General features: G+C 43.9%; 1 protein-coding gene across 1 annotated transcript in view; it reads right to left on the bottom strand.

Moving 5' to 3' along the window:
• The window catches only part of LOC139991733 (uncharacterized), a 63,890-nt gene extending 43,571 nt beyond the window's left edge, over positions 1-20,319 (bottom strand). Inside the window, exon 1 of the mRNA XM_072012048.1 lies at positions 19,586-20,319. Within this exon, the coding sequence (XP_071868149.1) occupies positions 19,586-19,719 (134 nt within the window). The 5' untranslated portion in view covers positions 19,720-20,319. The remainder of the gene's footprint in view (positions 1-19,585) is intronic.
• Positions 20,320-27,641: the final 7,322 nt, after the last annotated feature.

The following is a 27,641-nucleotide window of genomic DNA, read 5'->3' as shown; positions in this document are numbered from 1 at the left end:
CTCGCAGATATAGAGAGCGTCGAAAATAACGTCGTTCCATCGACGAGAATCTCACCGACAAAAGGTGAAACCCTCGGAAACACTGCGGGATTTGTGTTCGACGGAATGCCTTCCTCGAAGAGAGAAAGGGCGCGCCCAGCGCTTTTACTGCGTCCGTTAAAAACTCATTCCCTTTCGTTTCGCCCTCGTGCCACTTGCCTCTTCGTGCCACTTCTTCCTCGCAGTTTGCAACATGAACGATGCACGGATACGCGTACTTCACCGGGGAAACTCGTTTCGAGCCTCCTAAAATGCGAAAGCGAGTCGACAAGGAGCCTCGCTGTATCCTCGTAAAATTAATGCCTGATAATTCGTCGCTCGGACATTCGACTGTCGAAGACGGTTCTACCAGCGTTCGCATTCGAAGCAGGGTTATTCCAGGCAAATAATTTGCTTCTTAATTCGCTAAATTCTCTTACGAACTATTGTTAAACCATCTACGTTCGCCTCGTTATAAGTAGCGTGGTAAACAGCGAAATAAACGTATCGCGTACGTTGACAATTCATTCACTAGGAGCGTGTAATTTCTACTCATCAAAAGGAAAGTTTGTTCAACCAATATCGCTATTCTTAGTCGTAATTATCTTACTTGGCTAGCGTGTGTACATATTCAACAAGTACAAGTTTCTGTGCAGAATTCGAGATCGAATTTTGATATCGATATCGAAGCTTAGGTGACTCGAATAAGCCAGCCTTGCTACGAGCCCCGGTAACTGGTAAACAGGTCCTCCGCCAAAGGCAAAATTTACTGTGCCGTCGAAATGGCCAGAGGTCACAAAACGAGTTCCGTTTTATTACAGACGCGAGTCGTGCTGCCCCGCATCCATCGCCTACTTCCTGCGGCGCGTTCACCACCCAAGTCTTTCATGATATATCCTTCTTCGACGTGCCTCCAGCTATCCACGCGTCCAAGCGCAGATATCTCTCGTTGTTCCATTGTCAATTTCGCTGTTCGTCGTTCGAGAGGAGTTACACGTTTGCGACACACTTTTCGACGTGTTTTGCCCTTCGGTATAACGTTTCTCCGTCTAACGGTCTTTTGGTAGTCGATGACGTATTAAGAGCGCAATCACTCGAGCTGAGTAACGGGAGAAGAATTTTTCGTCGATGGTTTTGGCCAACTGCCGCGTTATCGTTGGTTAACTAGCCAAGAAGCAATTATTCGGTTGTCACTAACTCGATAAGCTTGCCGATTGTAGTTCAAGGTCTACCGAAAGGCGCTCTGGTTTCTTACGCTCGATGAAACCACGTTTATTCGTAACCGATAATATCTACCGTACGATCTATACGTACGATAATTATAACGTTACTTCTTAATACGCTTGTCACCATCAACGGACACGTTGCGTCGGTACAATTACGTAAGCGATACCATTGACGCAACTGTCGCGCGCTTTTATTTTCGGCTTGCTCCCATAAGTCCACTAGAAAATTAAACAAAGCAGTTATGAACATAAAACGTCTCGATGCGAGTGTATTCGGACGACTGTTGCCGGATAGAAAGAGATATATGAAACGTTGCTCGAACGGCAAAGGGATATCGAGCAACGAAGGAAGCAGAGGAGTGAAGGGAAGAGTCGGTTGAAGAGGAGCGGAAGTAAACTCGTAGAAAGGCGTCATAAAACCGTGGAAACCGCTTTTTTTAGGGTTGTTCTCCGGATTTCCTCGAATCGAAAGCGCGCTGGCGCCAATGATAATGCAGCGCTCACTCCTCTGGAATGCACGGCTGTCGCGTAGCCGAGGGAATGCGTGTGTGCAGTGCACGCGCCTGCGATATATTTGTATACTCGTGCATTCGCCCGGCGATCGACGAATCTGGAAGCGAGCCGAGGCAGACCGTCGACCAACAGCCACCGTCCAAACCTTTCGATCTTTAAATTTAGCCTTCGAATCGCGACCACCTTTCCTCGCTTGCTCACCTCTTTGGTATTCCACCGGCGCGCGGAAATTCACCTTGTCCGGTGATTAAAACTCTCTCGACATTGCTGCATAGCTTCTTCTCAAACCATTTTTCGAGGGAAGTAAATCTCCGAGGAATCCGAATTTCCGGTGACTGTACAAGCGACGGATGTTTCTTGGAAAATGAACGAACAAAGAGAAAAAGATAGAGAGAGAGAGGAGGAGAAATACCAGCGGAGTAATGTTTGCTCATCAAACAGGATATTCGATTAAAATGCCAGAGACGGGAATAAGCAAACGATTCCAAAAATAGTCTGCATCGGTTTATTCCATTCTGCTATCTACGTGATGCTGCTACGTTTCTGTACGATGGTGTGTTCTGTTCTCGCGAGAACCCCATGTATCCGGGGCAGTTTTTGCGATCCATGACGTTAGAACGCGTGGCAGAACGCGAGATATTCTGACGCATCCGTTACTAAGACGAACGAGCAAAAGTCGAAGGTCGTTTTTCTTCTGCCGATGCTCGTGGCTCGAGGCTGATTCTTCGCCGCGACGACGCAGAATTCCACGCGCTGCGTAAAGCTGGATTTAAATCGTGGAAGATACGGAGACAGCGCGGGAGACATCGGTGGCAGGTTCGATCGAAATGGCATGCAAACGGTGAAAGGCGGTAAAATTTCACTCCTCGATTCGTTTGAGGATTCCCTCTTCCTCTCCCTCGTCCAAGGCGTTTATATGCCGATTTCGCGGCATTCACAGACCGAACCGAGAAAAGTTTCACGTCAACAACAGGGAGGACTGGTTTGGCTTCGCTTTTTAATCCACTCGATCTTCTGGACGCCGACTCGCGCGGGAATCTAGGTTTGTAGAGCTGCGACGAACACGGCCGCGACAGGGTTGACGGAACGAACAGCCCTATCCACTTTCGTTCCTAATCGATTTAACATAGTGAACGAGAAAGCTGCGCTAGTCCAAGCAGAAGATGGTAGCGATAAACCCAGGCCATAATATCGATCAGTAGGTAAAAGTTTACAGGTTTCGAGGGCTAAAAAAAACCAAGGAAAACGACCACCTCGCCCTGTGTTCGCTTTATCAAGCTTCGAATCTGTCGTTTACTCGTACTCCTTGGTCCTTTGTCATCGAGTTCTTAAAGAAAGAAAAATAAGAACGGAATAGAAGAACTTGGCCGCTTTACTTTACGGTCCGACCATTTCCACCTGAAATATTTATCGCGATCGACCGTATTACGTTGACACGGAGCTCGGAAAGGACTCGTGACCGGGAATTTACGCCGAAAGGGCAAAGATAAACGCGCGAGTAATAGATCTTGACGTTTAGAGCGGAGAACAAAGGGAACGGATTGGCACGGATAGGTGCCGTTTCACCTACGTGACACGTGTGGAGCAAGCCGCGCATATACACAGCCCAATTAAAACCTACGCGCGATTACTAACGCATCTCGACGCGTACACCGAAATACCGTGAAATTTTCTCACGCGAATCTACGCGTGTATCTGCGTACGAAACAGTCGTGTGCGTGAGTGCGTCGCGGTGGACGCGTCGCGATCGAAGGTGAGCGCCCACGTGGCGCTTTCGAGGCTGCCTTTTAACGGAGTTTCCTCTCCGGTACCCGCTCTTCCCTCTTGTCCGTCAGAAGCGGCCTGTCGTACCCATTACTCGCGATGACACAATAACAACGACAAAGGCCATCGTCGAGCCGCTTACGCAAGGACGCGTGGAAGGTAAGAGGCGACTCGATTAAGCGGATATTAGTCAGGTCGCGATTCGTTGCCGTTCGTCCAAGTACTTGCTGTACAGAGATATCAGCTTGTTCGGAAAATTCGCAGCGAAAGTTAAGAGAGTTTCGTTTAGAATCGCAGCGCATTTCGACCTCCGTAACTTCACGTGTCTTCTCTTGCAAATCCGCTATGAAGCGTTAGAGAATTCGCTGATCGTGAATTCTTTCAAACAAATGTTGCAGGCTTCTAGAGTATTTAATTTCTTGAAGAAGTTTCGCGAACACCGCGCTGAATAATAACGAGCTATTTCACGTCCTCATAACGAAATTAATATATTTTTCCATTTTATCGGACCGGTTTAGGGATTTGTAAAAATTCTTTCCAATTTTCCACAATGCGTACGCTTCCATCCAGTGGATGGTTTCTCTCGATGGAATAAACTTTTAGATCCCAAGACGGCTATTTTCCGATGGACCACGAGAGATCGAGCGTATCCGTAAATCGCGGCTCGAAACGTTGGCGAGCAACAGTGCACGGCTTTCAGCTGGAGCGGAACGGAGGAACGTTTAAATCGGCGCCACGTCTACGGCTTCGGCGACGTTCACCGTCCCGGAGAGAAAACTGTGCTAACTAAACGTGATCCAGAGGCAACCGGCGATCGTTCTCGCGTACATATTCTCGTGTACGCGTTTACGTCTCGCTGCGTGTAACTCGTTCGCATCTTCCAACGAACTTTCGACGTTGTTTGGTAAATGAGTTATTCCAAATTACAGAAATGTGTAAGTTCAACGGGGTTCGAAGTAGTTAGGGTGTAAATGGTTGCTCTTTTCCGTAAATCCTAATGCTCGTAAACATGGAAGAATCGGCCATTATTTCGCTCGACAGAGCGTTAAATAGGGATTAAGGGTTATCCAGATATATTCTCAATGAGACCGACCAACAGACTATTAATAACGTCTACATGAAGCCAGTCATCAAACTGTTATTATCTAACTGTTGTTACAAGTATTGTGTATAGCATCAAGATAATTACAGCCTCTAGCTATTATTATTTGCTATTATCCAATTAGGATCATATAGAAAAATTATACTTTCGTAACTACGATATTATGTTATAAATGACAAATGATGTTTTACGATTATCCAAGTTATTATTTGATTCTAAGATGCGTGATGGTTAATTTTGTATTCGACGATATTACAGATTCAAATAAAGTCTATTTCATCGAAGAATACAAAACCTAACTACCCTGTTAATTATCGCATCGATTCGAATCTGATTTTGGAATTATCTCGAAAATTCAACGTGTTTGCCGAAACAACGAAAAATATTAGACTTACCAAAAAGGATAATAAATTATCGGAAGTGTTTCGACTTCGACATGCCAAAGATATCTTGAGGCTTACCTGCAACAAAAACAAGACACGCGCATATAATAAGTATAGCAGCGTGTAATGAAGCAATCGAGAAAAAGTGAAAATTACAAGCGCATAAAAGGTAAAAAGATAGCAAGTTTCGAGTGGAAAGCAAGCGACTGGCATGACGCCACACGGTTAGCGCCATAGGATGACATTGGGAGGGGAAGGCAATAATTACAAAGAGTCGTATAATTATCGCAGTGCGTGGAATCGAAAGAAAGATCCCCGAGCTACGCCCATCCCACGACGATTTCTCGACATTCGGGTCATCATCGACTAACCATCCTACGTAAAAATGTAGAAATATTCCATAGACGGATACTTCTACGAGTTAAACGCGTTTAACCAGACATCTACGTTATCGGAGAAAAAATATCCGCACGTTCGATTTCCTTTTGCGAGATATATATTCATTAAAAAATTATTAAATTCAACGAGCGTAATTATTGTATCCTTTGTAATCAGCATAGGTAAGAGCACGAGGGCCTACGATTTTTCTAAACTGGCAGAAAAACATGAAACGTTGATGCAATTTATATCGAGAAAAATTACATTTCTAATCCTTCGAGTTTATAATAATAATTAATTTTTTCATCCGCTTGCACGCTTCGATCAAATTCAGAAACTGTTACTATAAATCAAGCAGAGTATCGGAACGTCTATGGACGAGTGCACCCGGTAACCGGCTAATAGTTGTTCGTCGTTTTATTCTGTTTGGAAAACGCTATTAAACGAAAATTGAAATAGAATATAGGGCAGATATCCTACGGACGAAGTTCTCTATCGACGAAAGAAGAAAAATGTGACTAAAACGATTCGCAAACGGTTTAATACGATTTCGCGTGAAAAGGAGGTTGTGCCTTCGCTCGTTAATATATGCAGAGGTATTCGTCGAGCTATCGGAAGAGGAAACGGCAAGATCGTTCGATTTCAAGGAAGGAGTCGCAGAGAAACGAGGACACGTCCCAACCTGGTAAACGAGAACGTTAAAGCGTACGTACGGCTTACGAAAGAGGAAGCGACAGTTAGACAGTTCGTGTCATCGTGTTCCGTACTACGTAGACCTTTCGTCTTAACGGGTCGAGTGTCCATTTCCGATCTACTTTCGCGAATATATATATATATATGGCTTGTCATTTTCTTCTTTTATAAATGCAAATCCTTTGGATAGAACAACTTACGATAAAACGATCCTGTGCAAAGCGGCGAAGTCGATGGTCGAACGAACTTTGTTCGTTGATCGATCAGAGTTACGAACAAATCGATTTCGAAATCGGACAGCGGCGCAGATACTCGCGATCGAGTCGATTTCTCTCGAGTGGCCGCGCTGTACCAAAATATCGTAATAATTTCTTTCCGAGGCGGATCGAAAAATTCGCCAACGTGGGACGAAAAGCTGTTACGACATTGCCAATATCTGTCGCTATGCAGCGATAAACGAAGAGGGCGATAAATCGAGCGAAATAACTGGCCACACCTGTGCATGGTATAGACGCTATATAGTAGGTGGGCATGTAAAATTGTCTGTGGCACGGTCACGCACGTTCGACTTCTGCAAAACTGTATTTTACGTCGGGACGATCATGAACGAGATCATTCGCGTGCAATTCGCGCAAGCCTGCTCATGATCCGGAAAGAAAAAAAGAAAGAAATAGGAAAGAATAAACGAAGAAAATATGGATGAAATCTCTTGCGACAATTCCCGCCTACGTATTCCTACGTATATCAACGACGTTTATTTCCTTCTGGTTTGCTGTCCTTTCTCTTGGAATGCGGTGTACTTACGATGGAATGTCATATCCCGTGTCACGGCTACAGACACCACAGGTGTGACTGCAATTTTTACGTTTCACCTTACATTCTTCCGGAGAAAAGAATCTGAACGTTGCGTCGAACGTTGCTTTTTGCTCGTGTTTCGATACGATGTCGGCTTTTTCCTCCTTCTCTCATTTCTCTCTCTCTTTCTCTCTGAATTAAAGGCGCGATACTCTAAAATCACGGAGACAGGCTTTCGGGATTATTTAGTCGCAGGAACGGAGAAAACCATGGAGACCAGTGATTGCGTGCGAGAAACGCGCCGCAGACTGGCTCGTCAGCTGTCAGTCCCTGGAACGAGGAATGTGCGTGTCGAGGGGAACGAATTCTCGCGTTTCTGCTGATGACCGGTGTTTTCTGTTGCTAGGCTTGAAAAGACCGGACCACGAACAACGCGTAAACTTTTCACGGCGCACCTTTCACGACCGCGGTCGCGGTGCACCAACCACGTACTGGCAGGCAATTGCGAAAATCCGACGCAACCACTTCCAAATATGTATACCGTTGCACGTGTTCTGTAACACTCGGTGACTTCGCCTAACTGAATCGATCCAAACCCGACATTTGCCACGAATCGCGTTAGGACTGATGTAAACTAGAGATTTTTTTCTATCGTGATTTATCGTAGCGAACACGTGCTGTTTGCTAAGAGACAAAATAACGTTTTTTGTCCGTTATGTGACAATCGTGTAGGTATATACGTGTAGTAAATGGGCAGCTTGACAGCTAATGAACGTAAGTCAGTGTGTTTCGTGAAAAAAAGTCTACTTGAACATTATTTAAAATGTTATTTACAAAGGGAAAAGAGCATCGTGCCCCTGTCATTCGTGCAACGTACAAATTAACGACGATCCACGAAATCGTGCGCGAGATTACCGGTTCACAGCGACAGCACGAATTCGTGATTCATAAAGCGATGTAGGTCAGGTTTGTAGAAGTTTACTATGACTAGATCGATGACGAATACACCTTGTGTACGATAACGAAACGCCGGCTCCGGAATCTGCTCGTTCAAGGCTCTTCGTTTCGGCGTTACACGAATGACGTCAGCCGCGTGAAAGTTTCGCGCGTAACTCGTATCGCGATTAAATCGCGTCCAAGTCTGCGCGTATGCCACAGACCGGTGAAATATATCGTAGGAGCAACAGGTCGTGCGTAACCGAAGCCCGAGTGTCTTTCCGGAGGAAAGGCGGAAGAAACTCGGAGCAAACCGTTCATGAATATCGCTTAAAAGTTTTCCCCGATTTCGCGATGCTATCGATGAATGGTGTCGAGCTCTATGGCTCGATGCGAACAAGCGGATTTCGTTGCGCGACCGTTTCACCTACATTATAGAATCGGTCGTCGTGATACTTTGTTCTTATCTTCCAGCGTATCGCAAAATTATAGATTCAACTAAAATTTATCACGCTGTCCTTTCAAAAAAAAAAAAAAAACAAAAAAAACCTGACGCGCGACATCGTTTCGATCACCGTGAAAGTTGAAAAAACCGATAACTTGCAACTTGATGTCAATTTATCGACGCTGTTAACTGCGACGACAAAAGGACGAGTGGCCTTCCGAAGCAAAGTAAAGGACCGCACGTCGAGATACTCCGATCGAATCTACCCGATCGATTGACCCGCATTGCGTTACAAGGGCCGTATACAGAGCTGGCCATGATGTTTACAGGCATGTACTGTGCATCGTATAGCATCGAATCTGGGACAGAGAAAGAGAGAGGACACCGGTAAAGCGATATCGTCGGACTATATCGACTACGGTTGGCCGGAGCAGCCGCCGGAGGTGTAAGTGGCTCGAGAGACACGAATTCGCCCTTGGGATTCCTGCGAGGCGTGGGTGATCGGCTTTGTCCAGCGTCGATCGGAGAACGATCCAACGGTTTATCCGACTCCTCTCTTTCTTCCCTCGGCGAATCGACTTTTAACGTTTCGTTTTATTGATCCAGCGTTATTTATTTTTGCTATAATCTTGTTTCTATCCTCTTTGGAAAAAAGAAATATCAAGATCATTAACCTTCGCAGGATGGAGGCTGAGTCAATTTTCACACGTGCAAATATGTTACTTATCGTTGTCGTTTCGTAAGATGCTAGCACCGACTCGCAAGACTTCAGCAGCATTGTAGAATTGCTCTTTATGCATATCGATCGTTTTGTATTTTAAACAAAGTTATAGGCATCATATAGCGATAAGAATCCTTTCCCTTCTTCGCTGTATCGTTATGAAATGAGACAAATGAACGCTCGTGACAACAATGATCCATCCGTTAGTGTAAGATTACAATTCATTGACATTCGACCGTTCAGAGTGACCGACACATTTTACGAATGGAAAGTGAAAATGGAAGAATAATAGAATAATAGTACGAGAATGTTAATTGGCAATATATATCTGGAGGTACGAAAACTGCGTATCTCGAGGAAACGGCGATATCGCAACGAACGAGGGAAGCAACCAATTTCTGCGTTGTTCTTTCCGCAAACTATCGCTTACACATCTAGAACGAGCGTCAAGGTACGATTGATTCGCGCAATTTCTTTACTTTGGGTTTAGCTTATCAGATCACGCGGTACCCAGGTAATAATCTAAAATTACAAAGCCTACGTATCTCTGGTTCTGGTTCGAGTTACGTACGAACAGCGCGTGCTGATCATTCGCCTAATTGCAACCCTGTTATTGGGGGTAGTCGAACGATCTCGAGATGAGAATCGATCGAACGATTCGAAAGCTTGAAATTACCCGTGAATCACGGATGATCGACTTATTATCCGGATATTTCTTCCACAGCTAAACAACGAGACCGCTTTGGTTAAGATTAATTGCTAGGCTTTGGAAAATGAAAAATAGATATCGTATCTGTTTAGGTTTAAGGATAATAATCGGGTGATCTGGGCGGTACGCGAAAGGAAACAGGGGTAGATATCTTGCGATACGATAGAAAATGCGGGCAAGGTTATTCCCTTTCCAATGTACGCCACAATGGATACGCGGAACCGCAACGATCGACGATATATGTTGCTGGCGAAGTAGGACACCTTCGAGCGGGATGGTTAGACACGCTGAAACATACTTTCCAATGATTTCTGGATGCTACACGACCGAGATTAATTTTACGGCCCTGTTCGGATTAGTCAAACTACCTTCGTCCGAGTAATTTAAATTCCAACAAACTTAAAATCTTCATATGAGGAAAACTCGTCGTTTACCAGACTCGAAATATCTTCACGAGTGTTCTTATTAGTCAACTCGTTTCATTTCCAATAATTTCATACATTTTACCAATGTAAATCCGTTCATATTGGTCTCTAATATTACCAATATAATCATAATACGATCAGGACTTGTTATACTGCTAATGAAACTGCAAGACGTTTCGCCTGGTGCGTATAGCATATTTAAGTTTGTAGATATTCCAACGTTCGTATAATACGTGTTCGTATAAAGCTTCAACGAGCGTTCGAGTATTTCCATAATCCGCTGTAACTACTTCCTTTTTATTTGCCATTAGGTGTCCTCTTGAAATCAGGTTATTCGAACACAAACGATTCGTACTGAAGCGACTCGTTTAAATCCAAGGCAATCGTGCAACGTAACGAGAACTTTTCGATGCGAAAGAAAGGAAAATTTGAAGAGAGAACAGAAGCGCGGATGGCGAACGTTGGAAAGATAATCGAATCTGCATATCGTTAGCCTCGATCGAGGTTTCATCTTTCGACCACGCTACATAAGGACAAGGTTACCTATCTTTGATCGAACGTTCGATATACAAGAACGCTCTTGTGCTGGTATTGGGTTTTTCGATTCGATTGCTCGACATCAAGACGGGTAAATACTCCGGATGGCTTTTTATCGTGAAAGAAACGAAATGCCGGTCGATTCGTATCGTCGTTCGCGTCGCATCGCTCGCTCGAGTTGGCCGACCTTCACCCGACTACCGTCGCCATTATGCTCGTTACACACCGGTCGTGGTTGTAATTTACGGTTAACCGAACGGAAACCGAAGGGGAGCGACCGCGTTGTAGTAACGAGGTCGTCGCGTATGTGGTCTTAACGAACAAGCTACGACTCTCTCTTTCTCTTTTTCTTTTTCTTTCTCTTGCCCTGACTCTTTCACGATATCGCCCGTACAAATTCGTCCGTTGCTACTTTCCGCGGCTTCTACGGCACATACGAGTGTATAACTTCGGCATCGGTAACGAGAAAACAAGAATAACACGTCCAACTGGCAGATCGTGCCTTAATATACGTATGTTCATACAGGGTGTTTCGTTTGCCTTGTATTTTTAAAAACGGTTTAGCTATCTCGTAGTTCGACCACGGAAAACGCTAAGCGATCTTCTCGTCTTCTGTGTCTTGTTTTTCGTACGAAGATTACGAGAGAATTATACGACGAACACCCACGCCGAGTTATGGAACGCGTCGATCGACGTGTCGAAAGATATTCAGTTTCATCTACAAAAACGTTGACGATCGTCGATTGGATGCTCGTCGTTCTGTATCAGCTAATTTCGTTCTCACGCTATTCATTCGTCTTTCAGAACTTACCGAGATATTCAAGAATTCAAAATAATCGAAGCACCCTGTATGCTGAGAGACATTACGGATAATCACGTTGCAATTGCTCGCGAGGTTCCTTCGACGATCGCATCGTTATTATTGTTTACGACTTCGCAGCGCGAGTCGGTTAAAACGAAACGAAAAGCTGCGAGGGATGCACACGATTCCTTTCGGTGCGGATAAAGACGCTAGCAATAAGAAAGAAGGAGACGCAGGATACGAGAGGAGAAGGCGCATTTTGCGCGTCGTTTAACCCTAATAACTATGAATGGAAGCGCTGGCCAAACTTGTCTTTCATTTCGTTGAAAGAACACGCAGCGCGTGCAGAGAGAAAAGAGGAAGAAAACGAGCGTAGGCGTCGAGTATGCCACGGAACAACGAGCAATCTCGTTTTCAAGCATGCGAGAGTGTTTGCTAGCTCGAAACCAAGACGCGATTCAAGAGTCTGAAAAAATTCGATCGTTTCGAGAGGATACGAATCGAACGTAATTTCTCGTGAATTTCTTCGTGACGAATTTCAAGAGAAATCGTTGAACTAAGAAGCTCGGCAAAGGCTGCACGTTCGGAGAAAGCATTTTTTTAAACGATTTATCCAACATCGCGTAACGTCTTTGTTGCGACACTGATTCATCCTTAACGAAGCAATCTAAAAAACCACGATACGCGTTCGAGTCGTGAGCATAGGACACGCGGCGCAACGGTTCGAAAGAAGCGTTCTGGCAGGAAGAAATCGTGATCCATAGATCACGGGGATCGCGAACGATCCAGCGTCGCCCTTCTCCATCGTGCCCGACTTCCATGCCTAACCTCTATGTCGTAATATCGCAACAACTATACAACACCTCTCTCTGCCTTTCGTAGCAGTTCTCGTGAGAGCTCGCGATCGATCTCGATCCATAGATCATTCCGGCAGGACGTTTCTCGCCCGATTGAGATTCGCTGATTTCCCGTACTCCGGCGAGATACCACCGCGAATCTACCGTGTCTCGTTCGAACGCACGAATGCAGAACGAGATCTGGATCTTGCTGTGTTTCACCGTGGCGAGCTAGAAATCGAACGGAAATTTTTCTTCCCCTCGAAACGATATCTTTATTCGAAGGTCGGTGGAAAGAAAAGGACTGCAACACCTGCGACGACCAAAGGGAGTATTCGTTGCTTTGTAACGGACACGAATAACAGCCTGTCTAAATACGGTACCGGTGAATAACGATGGCTGGAATTTCTCGTTATTTCTCAAGAGTCACGGCTGGTCTACGACTCTGGGTGGCTTCTTCCCTCGAACTCGTAGAACACGATCCACGAGAAGAGAGTTATCGATCGGATGAGCGAGCAACGCGCCAGTGAACGGACAATGATCACGGCGACCTTGAGAAGAAGGCAACGTTTGTTCGTTGATGTAGCTCGTTCGCGGCTCGTACCATCGTATTTTCTCACCCGTGAAGCGATCGAGCCATAGTACTTTTTACCAAAGGAGAGAGTTCGCGACGAACCAACGCGAGATCTCGGTCCGCGGCGACCGTTCCGATCGACTGACCCGATAAATATAATTAAGGAGACGGGAAGCTGAAGAGCCCTCTCGACACGGAACGCCACGACCGCTTTATCGTCCGCTGTATCTGTATCGCCGATAATCGCTGTTATCGTGCAGAAGGGATGTTAATAAGATGTCGCAGAACCTCGCCGAGTCACGACTTCCCCTTTCCTTCGGCGACTAACGACCGCCCAACCGATTGTCAAAACAACAGATCTCCCTGTTCGCTGAAACGAACGTGTCTGTCTCTTGGTCGAATGGAGTTCCACCGATGTACGATGGTCCGAGGAAAACGTTCCTCGGCGAAAATTGAAAAACGCTTTTATATCCACTTTCTATCGGCTAAAGCTCCGTCAACTTACTAGCAAAGTCAGTTTATACGATGTGATTAGGCTATTTATCATAAGTCGCATTTAAAATTTACACGCTCATGTTAACAAGTGTGTAAGCTTTCGTATAAAAGAAATCGGACTTCTATCACTTTTAATTAATCTTTAAAAACTTTCTCGACAAATTTTCTCTTGAAATTGTTCTAGGATGTCTAAGGAGATAGGAACGCGAAAAAGAAGCGAAAAGAGCTACAAGATTAAACGTTAAAGTTGAAAGTTGAATTTTGATCACGAAATGTCGCTTTCCAAACCATTGTCCACTGTTACATTGAAGGAAGAAAATGCGACAACGAGAAACGGAAGGAAAGGAAGAAGAACCGGAGCGTTAGTTGTCTTTTGTCGAACTCGCATTCTTTCGAACGAAAAAAGAGCATTGTTATGTTAAGTGAAAGGAAGCACCACGGTACGAGAAGTATCCTCGAGAGCAAAGGACACGCAGAACCGTCCACGAATGCCTGGAGCCAATGGGATCAGCAGGGAGCACAGCTGTTGCTCGTCTCGGAGACAGCTGCCGGAGCCTCCTACGGGACGTGCCGCGAGTAGAAATTCTGTCGAGGGTGAAGAAAAATCGTGAAAGAATCAGCCCATAACTCCGCCCGAACGGAAATCTGTCGAGAGGATCGACAGGGTGGGCTGGCTACGAATTTAGATCGAAATCCAGACGAAATTTTTTACTAACGATAAGCTCTTGAAACTAGTCTGGAATCCATGTTATTTCATACGACAGTAAGAAGTTTATAAATCTCGTAATTGAAATCAGCCAAATATTTCCAACTCTTACATTTTATGATTTATACCATGAGGAACAAAGTATGGCGAATTGTTAAAGTTACGTTTCCGCAGAAATGAATTAACTGGGCTGCGGATGTTTGTAGAGGAAATTGAAAAGCGCAAGAATGCATAAAGTGTGTACAATATATAAAAATAATGGATCGTCTGAACCAAAATTTCTCGCTATCAGATACGGTGGTTCGTCGAATAACTTCTTATTTACCTATACCCTGTATTAATTATGCTGGCGAAACACGAAATCGCATAAACATCCTCGAAGTAACGATAATATTGGGTTTACGAGGAACGACCAATCAGATCCACGTTGCCTGCAGGTTTCTCTTTCTGATCGTTGAACGGTATGATTTTCGAGATTCTTATTGCATTATAAAAAGTGAAATGGATCGTGTACCGTGAACGACTCGCGTGTCGAAGCTCCGATGCACGGTTCGAAACACGTCGTCGCCCTTAACCGTTCCGAACAAAGACCACGGAATACGACAAACCGGATACGCGGTATCCCTTTGCTAGGAGATGAAGCGACCAAGCGACGCGCTCCGAGATCTCGTTTTTCCCCCTCGGTGGAAGGTCATCGACGACCAGCTCGCGAGCAAGCCTCCAACAAGTAGGCAGCCTGGCTGTCGCACTAATTGCAGGTGCCGTTACCGTTACTTTCCAGATGGCATGCCCGTTTCCGTCGCGTTACCTCGTACGCTCCAACCAGAGCGCTCTTGGCGAACGTAACCAGAGAGGAGTTGGCCGCTTGGCTATTTCTTCGCCACTCTCTTCTTTGACAACCCGTCAATGGACAAAACCATACACGTATTAAATCACAACAAGCCTGTTATAAATAATAAAAGTCAAGCCTAATCGCTGTTTTAGTTAGTTGCATCCACGCGGCTACGTACTCCGTAAATTACGGAAATTATAGATATGAATTTGTAAGCGTTTTCTTGCAAGCGTCTAACATGGAATCCTTAATTTATGTTTTTATAATTCTTACAAATGAGTTTTCTAAATTTTTGCCTCCGCTAACCCATAATTCTCGGCCACTAATCTTTAATTATCTAAACGATTATTACGCGTCGTATGAAACCAACGCGTATTTTAATGCTTACGAACCTACGATAGAGTATACGTGGTTTACCGTATGTTGCTTACAGGAAATCCCACTTGAACAGCAGCGAGAACGCGCCTCTCGACTCTCGAACGACACAGAAAAAGTAGATGCGTTTCTTTTAAGACATTTCGCGACCCAACGCAATTATAGAGCGGAATATCGATGTTTCCGCGTTTACCGAGTGGTTTGTCCACCGTTCCAGGTAAGTCGTTGGGCTCGTGCGTTCGACCGACGTAAGACGAAGACACACTGCAACCTATCTACCTATTATAAGGGTATAAATATCGAGTGGCAAGTGCATAGCGGACGGTCTCTGCATTCTCAGTCCGGCCACAAGCTATTTTCAACCCACGCTAAACTCTCTCGCTCTCTCGCTCTCTTCTGCTTTGCACGATCCCCACTTGTCTTCGTATATTCTAAGACGCGACCCGATACCATAAAAAGCATCTGCCCGCGTCCCACTCTTACACAGCTACAAAATATCTTTCTGCCGATTGAATTTGCTCCTCTTCGCCGATGGCTCGTTAAAACGCCAACCGACATACGGAACAAATCGGTGCACAGCTATTCCATCCAACAGGCTTTGCTTTTGCATTTCTTTTCGCATTTGTCTCTGCATCTCGCTACTTTTTTCGACATATTATATTCTACGCTTAAATTAATATGTATAAGATAAATTACGGGAAGAATAAAAAAGACCTTTCGATACAGCAGCGAATACGACAGATTGGAACGGATTGTAACTTAATAAAAATAAAAATATACGATATTTCTATAGTAATAGTTATACATAAAATAATAATAATAATAGGATCATTTGTTTTTTAGTTTCACGGCGCAGTTATTATAGCATGCTCGTTATTTTAAATGATATAGGTACTGTCGCGCCGCATCGATTACCATTTTCCCCGTGCTCACAAGAAATCCACTTACTCTCTGAGTCACGAGAAATGAATTTGTCTGTATCCTAAAGTATAGCACGTACATAAGCTCCAGCTTCTCCGACGACCGTGCTTCTCTAATCAACGAGGCGAAATGTTTACGTAGGGAAATACCGTGCGTGTGATTCATAATACTCTCTGCAATTAGTTTGCGATCTCACACCTGAACAAGGAAAAACAGAAGCACCTTCTAGTTGTGATATTTCATTGACGAAAAAGCGAAGCGAAAAAATAATTAATCTACGTCAAATCGATCTACGTTACGTCAAACTATGGGTGGAAATTTTAAATCTTTTTAAACTCTCGAGTTGAATGCTATTTGATTTCTACAAGGTTAACTTAATCGCCATAATGATCAACTTCGTAATTTCGAAAGTAGACAAGAGCGACGACAAATATTTTTTTCTTTTTAATTTACCTCGGAATTTGATGTTTTATCTCATCTTCTTGCTATACACAACTGGTAAACGTAAGCATGTTGTTTTTTTTTCGGAAAAATCAACATTAATCATTGGAACGCGGATGTTAATGTAAATTAAAAAAAAAAAAATAAATGAAACTCAAGCAGAAATATGTTCCATCTGTTATCGTAAGAAATATTCCACTTTGCATATATTTTATATATACGCTTTAGACATTTTTATACCTAAAAGTCCACAGTCTACTAATCACGCATCCGGATAAAACCAAAAACCGCAGCCGACCAGTTCGGCTTCCAAGAGGTTCGTTTTGCGGCGTGAGATGGGAGGGAAGAGTGTGAGTCGATATAAAATTCCAAGACCGTGACGAACGAATACGAATAACGATGAAAAATCGTCAAGGCAAATGTCTGTCGTAGGCGATAAAACGCCTAGCGTATAGCGAGGGTAAATATCGATTACGCGCTCAAAATCTTTTAATCGGAGAGAACGAAACGGCGCACATTTGCTTTTCAGTTTACATTCGCGAATGGCACCCTATAAGCCGATATAGCCATAATCATAATATTTATATCGGGATCCCTCTCTCGCTAAAGTTTATGACGCGGCGCGGCGTCGCGCTGGTGGTTCGTAACTCGAGCCAGAATTAAATATCTGAATCGTACTCCACTCGTTTTACCTTTAGCGAACGACTAATTCGATGTAACAATTCCGCAAGAAAAAGGAACAATAAAATGCGGTGAATAAAAAGTGCCATTTAACAATCGCCGTGCCATTCTCCTTTTGGATGCACGATTCTCCCTGGAATCTTACGTAAGCCAGACTTTTACGAAGAATCGCCGCCGTTGTTTGCATTCCTTTCCTTAATAACGTACGCGAGTTTATATCGAGGTTTCGCATGCATCATACAGTTGGTCAAACAATTTAAAGGATCGTTTCCTCGAATCGCACGTACACGCAATTAATATCAATTCTTAAACTGTTAGACGCACACACGACCGCGAGCAACGACTGACTGCTAGGCAACAGCAGATCGGTAAACAACATATTTCCAAGTAATTTCGACCTACGCGCGTTCATAACGTTAAAGTACAGTTCGAAATAAGTTGCACGGGGCTGTATACTTTCGTGAGCTACTATATAATTCTCCGTTCTTCGATACGAAAGCACTGTACGACTGGCGTGTATAAATCTCGAATGCAGCAGGTGTTTAGTAAGCAGCTGTTATTTTGCATTCGTAGCTAACGCCTAACGACCGACGATCCTGATTGACGGCTGCATAAATCTTTGCAACGGTTAACACCTTTGTGGAATATCTCGAACGTATCCGGTCACTGAAAGAATACTAATAGCGGGTCGTCGTGAAAGAACTGTCGAGTTACGTCGTTAGAGCTTGATTCGGATGATAAATATTAATACCGTCTTGCGATTCACCGCGCGTCCCCGCTCTCTCTCTCTCTCTCTCTCTCTCTCTTTCTCTTTTGAAAATCACATAGTTTAAGTACGTTTGTATCGACGATGTGTGCAATCGACATCGTCGAAACGGATTACATGTACGTAACGAGAACGATGTTGATACGTGTAATAACAACAAACAACGTAGCTGGTGGCCTACATTATCACCGAGTGCAACGAGAATATCGTTTACAGCAGTGCGCTACCTACCCACTTCCAATAAGCAGCAAACAAAAGGACCGCGAATGCAAATGGCACTGGAGCAAATCGAGGATGAATGCGCGATTGAGCATAATAGGATCTCTCGACTATTTCAGGCAAATTTTGTCACGGTAAACGCATCCTGCGAGTATTATATCGTTGAAAAAAATATTTAGCGGAAAATATTACGCCGTAACTTGACGCCACTTTGCATACGCAGCGCACACCTCGCGATGAAAACTTTTCCTTTCGCAACGGAATTCGAAGCACGTGACCTTCGTAATTATTTGCTCCAAAACTGTAACTTTAAACGTCGATACGCACGCGTCTCGTCGTTACGCGATTTTGCAAAATCTCTCGACCTTCGCGACTGTCGAAACATCGCGATAATACTAATGTACGGTTTGTTGATTCTTTCGAGCCGCTTTATCGCTGCTTTACGGCCGACGTAATATAAAAAATAACATTTTCGTTTTTCCATACACAACAACGACGACGAGAAGTTTACGGTAGAACGATAGATGTTAGAAACGAATTAAACTGTGTCGTTTATATCGCGCCATTCGATTCGACAATTTCTCTACGACGATCTCGTGTGCACAAAGGAGGGTTCGTTCGGAACACACGGAGAATCGTGTTCGCAGATGCTCATCGACATTGAACAGTTTCGGAGTCTTCTATCTCTTCTCTTTTCTTTCGCCGTTTCCTAAGAAGCAACGGAATTTTCGAGAAACCAGAGAAAAAGGATACTGGTGTAGACTAGCGCAGACGGAGGTCGTAAAAGAGTATCGGCGCGCGATGTTTCGACCTCGATCTTTCGCGGTTGGGGCACTCTTTCTTCGGTAGGGTCCAGAACCGAGTTGAGGGTGCCCCAAGGCCCTACTCGAACATTCTATCGCTAGAACTTTTTTGTTTTCTTTCTCGAATCCTATTTGAAAGGTTTTTACACGTCGTCTGCTTCCAGTAGCGAAACAGCAATGTCTCTAAAGGAAAGCATTTCGACACGGTAGCCAAACAAAACAAAGTTAGAAGAGGTACGCGAATAGAGAGAGAAAGACAAGAAGGAAGAAGATATAAACAATTTTAATTAACGGAGCTCGATGCGCGCGATAGATCGGTGACCTAGCGAGGACACACGTAGGGAAAAAACGATCTATGTTCTATGTTCAGAATCGGAAACATATACGTAGACGCGGTAACTTCGTTACACAAAGAAACGATGAGAAGAGATAGAATGGCGTGTAGACGAGACGAAGCGAGAAGAGGAAGAGAAGCAAGACTGGACTTACCGTGCGAAAGGTTGTTCCTCGACCTCGTACAGTTCCTCGAGGGTCTGTTTCGAGAGAAGTCTCTCCAGCCTCTGGGGCGTGGGAGCGAGATGCCCTGGGATGCTGGTAGTCTCGAACAAGCTGTCCGCCGTCATGGCCGCTACCCGGTCGACGGTACGTCAACTGAACCAAACGCAAAAGATGCACGGATAATCCCAAATTTTTCTGTTGTTCGGTCGTAGCGTTACGACCGCCAAAGTAGATAACCAGCAGGCACACGGGTAGTCTCGTTGTAGTCGAGTCACACAAAAGAATAAAAAAAAAAAAAAAGAAGGAGACGGAGGAAGACTATGGAGATTTCACTTGTTGCAATCACAGCCAGCAATACTCGCGTAAATATCCTCCGTATTCACAGGCAAACGTTAGAAAGGAAGTAGTAAGAAAAAAGGGAAGGTGTTTTCTCTCTGCTTCGGTCACTGCGTTTACACGGACTACGGGTTTACTCACGCCGATATAACGCGAACAACGACGAAACCAATCACCACGTCACTGTCGCGATTACAGGCACGCGTTTCATCTTGCTGCACGTTTCGTACGATGATCGTCGTCGATTTGAGGCGACGTCGAACGCACAAGTTTAGCCCCAGTGCACGCACCGATCGCGAAACGAAGCACGCGCTTCTATCGTGCGAGTGTTTATCACGCACAACCACTCGTCACGATGGTTGGCCAACAATTGAACCTTCCGCCGAAGCTTCGTGCGATTCCCCACTCTCGATTCTCGAAGCGCCTTCGCTATCTCTAACGTGGTGGGAGAAACGTACCCCCACCTATAATAAAACTCGGTGACAGTACCGAACCAAACCGAAGCGATCCGAACAGATCCGAAACCGAACGAGTAAACTTACTCTTTGCACCAACTTCGAACCCGAGAGAGAAAGAACTTGACAGGCATGCACCGACCGACCGACCGACCACTTCCTCTTCTCTCTCTCGCTCTCCATTCCTTCTCTCGCGCGCATTTCGCCTATGTTTCTTTATCATCCTCCTTCTCCGTCTCCCCACGCGTCTTTCGAGCTTCGCAAACCGATCTTACGATTAATAAGCAATATCACGAGCCTATATACGATTCGATAACGAGATCTCCGAGACCGCGAGCTGCTCCATTTTTGCCACTCTCCACGCGGAGATTTCAATGCCGTGCTTTCCGAACAGAAAACGATTCAGCAGCGTTCTCTTCGCAGGCAAGACGCAAACAAAACGCGACTCTTTCTACGTTATTATCGTGCGATATCTCGCGTTAATAAAACCGTTTTAAAGCTAGTTTAACGAGCTAGTAAAGCATCGACAACGAATAAATCGAATAGCTTACGACCGATCGAGTAAACGGAACTCACCTTGGACTAGCGAAGAAACGAGGAGAGCCAGGGGGCTTGTAAAGCGTGCCAGGATCTTGTCAACTACCGTACATGATTATGGCGACCGAGCATGAATAATTGAATGTATAATTTATCGATTTCGCGGCGAAAGAGCGGCAGCAACGATCCGGAGAAAGAGAGGGGCCGCGGAGTCGTGGCTATGCGCGCCTCTGCATTATAGATCTCCTAATATGTCGGTGCAGCTTCCAATGCCGATATAAATCAGCTAAATCTCGATAAGGATAACCGTTGTCTCCGCGCTCTATGACGCGGTTCTATCCGCGCGAGCCTCGAATCGAGCCTCGTCGCTCAAACGTCGCGAAATTCGGAAATCCAATTAACGAATCGTTTATTCTCACGACGGCTGTTCCTCTAATTGTCAGATGGAAGAACAGACGTGTCAGTCGAGTACGTTCGAATAACTTCCATCAAAGTCTACGTAATATCCTATTAGGAAATTTGACCAGACGGACGAAGAGTTAGCCGAACGCATTTCTTAACAGGATCTTGCGAAACACGCGGACGAGTTTCTCAATCGAGTTATCTGGCGCTTTCGATGAGTCTACCTGACGCAATTAACGCATACCATCGAGATAATATTTCCGTTTGAATGAAATTGATTTGCAAAATACGGCCTCATCGACAATGCATCTGGTAATACCAGATTCAAGTAGGTTACAGATAGCGGAGGAGCGAGTTCGCGCTTCTTAATAGACTTTCGGTGGAACTGATGGAAGGAGCTGGTTTCCTTCGACTTATCTAATTGTAAATCCATCCGAACGCTGACCACCCATTTCGAGCGAGATCGTACGTTTGCCTCCGGGATCTGCAGCTTCGCTTAATATCTTCGCTGAAATATGACTACTAGAATTGCATATTTTTTCAGCGGCAATGATTTTATGTACCTTAACAAAGTAACGCGTAAAATAATTTACGCTTTCCAATAATATTACGTTTATGTCCGTTTTATGCATATCTTACTGCCCGATCCTCGATGGTTCGTTAACGAAATGAAAAAATTAGAATATCGAAGTATAGTACGCGAAGATTACACGCACGCTGAATCTTCGAGAGTAGCACTCGAAGGATGGCAGACACGTGAAACCATTTTGAAAAGATATCGACAAAGATTTCTTGAATCGACGAGTCAATCATAAGGATATGCGTTCTACGCATCTGCATATACATCTTAGCGATGATACTCGGCTGATTCATCGCGCGACCAGTAATCTACGTGCACAACCAGTTTCCTAGGATAGCAGTCGTAATCGATGGTCCTGCGAAAGGTTGCGGCACAGGCTGTTGCCATCGAGTCGAGCGAGCGAAGTGCTATTTCCTTCCCGATTTCACGGACATTCGGCTCCATTAATACCACGAGCAACAGTTAGCGACGTCTGTACGCAACGACGATTAGTTGGTTGAAATCGGCTCGGTGATCGAGGCAAAGGGGTTATTTCGAACATGATCTATCGACCGATTCGTCGGAAATAATATTTCTAACCGCGCGAAATCGTATTTTCCTCGCTCATCTCGGAATACCGATAATTAATATTGACTGTGCTAGTTTTAATGATCATCCATCTTAATACTAAACGAACGTATTCTTTCGTTCTCCGCGTAGCGTACATCGATAACCGTTTCTATCCGTGGAACGAGATGTATTTTTCTCCCGCTTTATGATAAAAGTACGTGTAATACGTTACACGATGAAAGTCTGCCACGCGATCCGGACACAAAGGCGCAATCAAGAGAGAGAACTATCACTCTCCCCCACCTCTCCTCCCCCTAATTCATCGTTGCACGATTTGCTCCGCGTTTTCTCAGGGATTATTTGGCACGCGATCCCACGAGCGTCGGCAGAAGACAACGAACGCGCTCCAAGTTGCTGGAAAGTACATACCATGGCTATACACAATTACATAGCAGTGTACCGTGTACGAAAAGTATCGGAAGGCTCTTTTTATCATCGATGGAATGTAGCTTAATGACAATCTTCGACGAACATCGAAAGAATTTTTCCATAACGACGATACTACAAATAGTTCAAAAGTATTCGTGATAACGACTTCCGTTTTATCAATGACAAACGTCAGGTAGAATATAATAAATATTATAATAATGAAATCATGTAGCTACCATAAAGATAGCAAAAGATTGTGACCTACGATTATCGATACGTTGTTAAACAAAGACTTCTACATATATCTACAACAGAAGATTACGACATCGCATTCTGAACAAACTAATACCATTGTTACAAATTGATTGAAACGTCCAAACAGTTATGAAAGATAACGTAGATACGTTTTCATGCCCACATCTTCGATCCTCGAACAGCAGTTTGATACACGAACGTGGATTTTCGCTATTTTCTATTCGATTTTCACAAACAGATGTCGATCATTCGTGAACGCAGCTTCCCTTCGAAACGCGGACAAGGAGGTTTCAACGCAGAGGGGATCCTGGCAACTTTCCCTCCTACGCATCAACCGCAAGCCGAGGAAAGGAGAGAAGAGAAGGCGCTGGCATGCGAGAGAGCCTTTCTAATCCATCCAGCGAGTTGATGTTTTCGTGCCAGATAGTAGATGGTAACGGAGTGCTGCCTAGCAGAAGGGGCAAGGACGGCCGAGGCCGACCATGCCCAACAACATGGCAGGAAGTCAACTCGGAGAAAGAAAGGGAGGAAGCTGATCGACGATCAACTGACACTGACGGGTACCTGGCTACTATTCGGTGTATATATATGTCTCTATGTATGTGTTCCGTTGAACTTTGTATTGGCATCAGGGCCCAGAGCCCTCGTGCGCGATAATACGATCTAATCTAAAAATGAACGATATTAGCAAACCCGGTGAAGTACAAACTATAGATTATAGGCGTTTCTCTTACGATTTCTTAATGTTTCGTTAAATACGATAATCGGGGATTTGTAAAATTTTGTTTGTTTCTCTATCGCCTAGGCCTACTCTCCCTAAGTTTCGAAAGCGACGACAAGATTCATCGATGACAAAGATGAAAAATCTAAAGCTAGACAGGAAATGCGTCGGAAACGGCTGGTATCCTTTCTCACGTGCCTGTTTCACGGAAGGAGTTCAAGAACACGATGGAACATTGTAGGTAAACGAGAATATTATAATTCGGTGGAAAGAATAGGTTCGCTGCTTAGTATCGCGTTGCCTCACGACCCACATTCATAGCGTATTATCATAGCTTATCGTAGCTTATCACGGACATTGGCAACAAATGCAAGCCACGTGCTACTAGAGCCTTTGTATTTTATCGAGTCTCGTTTCCGAATAAACTTTGCACAGGATAGACGAGGCTCGCAAGGCTCCTTTTATTCCAACAGTTTGCAAATATTTAGAATAAAAATTACAGATACATCGGATCTCTCTAACGTGTCTTGGCATTCAGCAGAACGAATCTTTGTTTGCGTTAAGCCGTACAACCTGCTCGCCTGATTCGCCTCGATACACGCGAGAATTCCATGCTAATACGGCAGAATCATAATTTACGTCTGCAGGTAAGTAGGTACGTGTATGTGTATGACAGAGACTCGGTACTCGGGCTTTCACAGCCGTTTGAAAAGGTGGTTTCTTTATGCGAGCGACTGGGAACTTTATCCCGGCCTTGAAGAAGCTGTTCCGGATCCTTTGTTCGGAATTCCCTGGAAGTAGCTTTTTTTTTGGATTTGCAGCTAGCGATAAGAATCCAGATCCTGGAACATTGTCCCTCCGATAGGCATTTTAAAAAAACCGTGTTTACTCAGCGAACCATCTTCAACGTAAATCAAAGTGTCACATTTTCGGGGAAAATGGACGACCATTTGTCCGTTTCTAAACAGATAAGGAAACGATGACATTCGCCGAGTGCATATTTCCAATTTTATCCTTTTTTTTTTAAATTTTAACCGATCCTATCTGCGGTTATGCATAGTCATTCATGAAAGGATTAGTTTTAATAAAATAAATTATATAACTGATATAATCGATATTATTTAGTAAACGCAATGCTTTCGACCCTAATCATACTTACTAATTAACTAAATGGTAAAAATATTTGTTTGCGACAAAATTCGTCTGAAATTTTAGCACATTGTGCCGCTTTTACGAAAACCTCCGACAAAGTATTATCATAAATTTCTTCGTTAATATTCTCAATATTTTCTAATTAGTCAATCCGTTATTAACGATCAATGAAACATACTTGCTTTCGCAGGCTGAAAGAAAATTCAATCCTGAAAACCTTCGTGAAACTCGGATTGTTGTTGCCGAGTTAAGCTTCGAAAATCATACGTATGCCAAACGTGTTACGCCCGGATACCCGGAGTCATAAATGAAATTTGAATCAATGCGTGTCCTGCGTTACGTTCGTACACCAGTAGTATGACCCTGGTAGTCCCCACAGTCGCAAGAGATTTATGTTGTCATTCGTCGCAGAAGTTATTGTTCCCGCGAGGCTTTGTACGTTCACCACGCGTCTGTAAACACTCGATAAACGCATATGTAACACACGCCGTCGGCTTGCCAATCAAGAACAATATCGAAATTACTTTAGACTATCTTTTCGGCCTGTATCCGTGCAAAGTTTTCACACGGAGGTCCGCTCCAGACGGGCTACTATTTGAACAACATAGGGAAATTTACACAGCTCCCTTCGTGTCTCGTTCGAGGTAAGAATTTCTTATTTTTTCTGGACGATATTAGGGCGCGTTATCTGTATTCAAAACATTCTTTGACCAAAAGTAAATCTGGTGGTAAACTGATTACAATCTATATCCGAAGGAAATGAAAATACTATGGAAACTTGGTAGATAATACGGTCGAGTTATCAATGAAGTCCGAGATTTGCTCGAATATAACACATTGTTCGGTTTTTGTGAGTGTAAACACTTTCACTCAAAAGTTCTGCAATAATCACCGTATCACAGTTGGAGAAATTTAGATAATCCCGAAAGATACGATACAGCATTATCAGCTATATATTTATTATTTGTAACTTGATATTTCATCGATATCGATCTTCAAGTACGTTTGTACTGTTAAACTTTTACTTGGAATACCAAGTTTCATATGCGTCAATCTAATCTCACGGTGTTCGTAAAAGTATGCCAGCATGGATCGATAGGTTTTTAATCCAATAGAAAGTAAATGTAATAGGTCGTGGCCGGTTAAAAATTCTATCGCGTGCTAACGTTTGCAGACGTGTGCACGCCCATGGCGAAACAAACCCCACGAGGGTGCGAAAAGGGAAGACGAGTGTAATGGAAGCGAACTCGTGCTCGTGCAACTGTATCACAGATACCTTTTACTCGGATGGCCTTATATTTATAAATATACGCGTGTGGATGCGTGTCAGAAGCCAGGAAGAGGGTGGCGGTGCAACGACACAAAGGACTTAATTGTATTGCTCGGTGACTCGCGTGGTTTACACGGTCGATGGCCTGGAAATGGTTATTCCTATCGTAGAGTACGCGTGGAAACGCACACGCGTTTTGTAGTCCCTCGAGAATTCATATTGGAAACATTCGTCCTCGTTAACAATTAGCTCGAAGAATTTTCTGTCCACACAGCTAGGGGAAATTTCGTTATTTACGAGCAACTTTTCATTAGAGGGATACTTGGTTCAGTGTTAATTGTAATTCTCATGCACGGACAAAGGTTTTCGTTCAAAGAATTTGCTACACCATCGAGAATTGTGCAGACAAAGCGTCGCTTTGTCGATTTAGTTCCACTAGCGCCGTTTCGTAGTTGGCAACAGACAGAAAGTCAACGTGCTGTCATTGAAAAAATGTCTACCGCGGATGCTCTCGTCCCCTTTGTCGAACCCCCGCGTATGCGTCGAGACGGTGTACGGTATCTCTCGTCAAAGCAAGGGAAATGTGTCTATCCCGATATTTTCGTATCAAAGACCCGCCTGCCTCTTTGTCGGTAGCCTTTATCGACCAGTGCACAGACATTTTGGTCGATACCAGACGCACAGATTATCAAACTGCTTATATCGGTTAAAGGTTTTCCGTTAACTTCGACGACACGCGTTATTTTTATCGCAGCTTGTCTTTGCGATGTTCGTAGCAGTGAATTGAACGTAAAATTATTGTATTCTCTGTGGTATATGTGTGTCTCTTCACTAATACCAATCCTTTAAGGCATGAACTTTTTTCTTTTTTTTTTTGTAATAAAAAACAACTAGCGATACATTTTTATAAAATGGTATCGCAAGACGTAGTTTGAATCCATAAAGATCAATGGCTAAAATAATCAATGGCTAAATTAAAAGCAATCTATGCACTGATACACGACGGTTAAACGGTTAAGTATACGTCTCGTTAATCATTATTGTTTTGTTTTTCGTAACCTCGTACGATATTCTACTCCGTACAGCGATTACATATCGTAAAATAAAAATCATAAATACATGTTTCGTGAATAAAAAAGAAATCTTGTTTCATCGGAACAACGCTCGTACATATATTGGCTTTTATAACTACGAAACGAAACGAAAGACCGAAATTGGAAAATTATAGAATATTTTCTATATTGTCTTGATTTACGATTAGTATCGTTCGGTCACCGCGTATCGTTGCAAAGTCATCAGAATGGAAAAAAATTGAAGAAGAACTGTTTGTACACACACGCGCAAACAGGTTGAACAACAGA

The sequence above is a fragment of the Bombus fervidus genome, chromosome 10, assembly GCF_041682495.2.
Source record: "Bombus fervidus isolate BK054 chromosome 10, iyBomFerv1, whole genome shotgun sequence".
NCBI lineage: Eukaryota > Metazoa > Arthropoda > Insecta > Hymenoptera > Apidae > Bombus > Bombus fervidus.
This window is presented reverse-complemented; position numbering and strand designations above follow the sequence as displayed.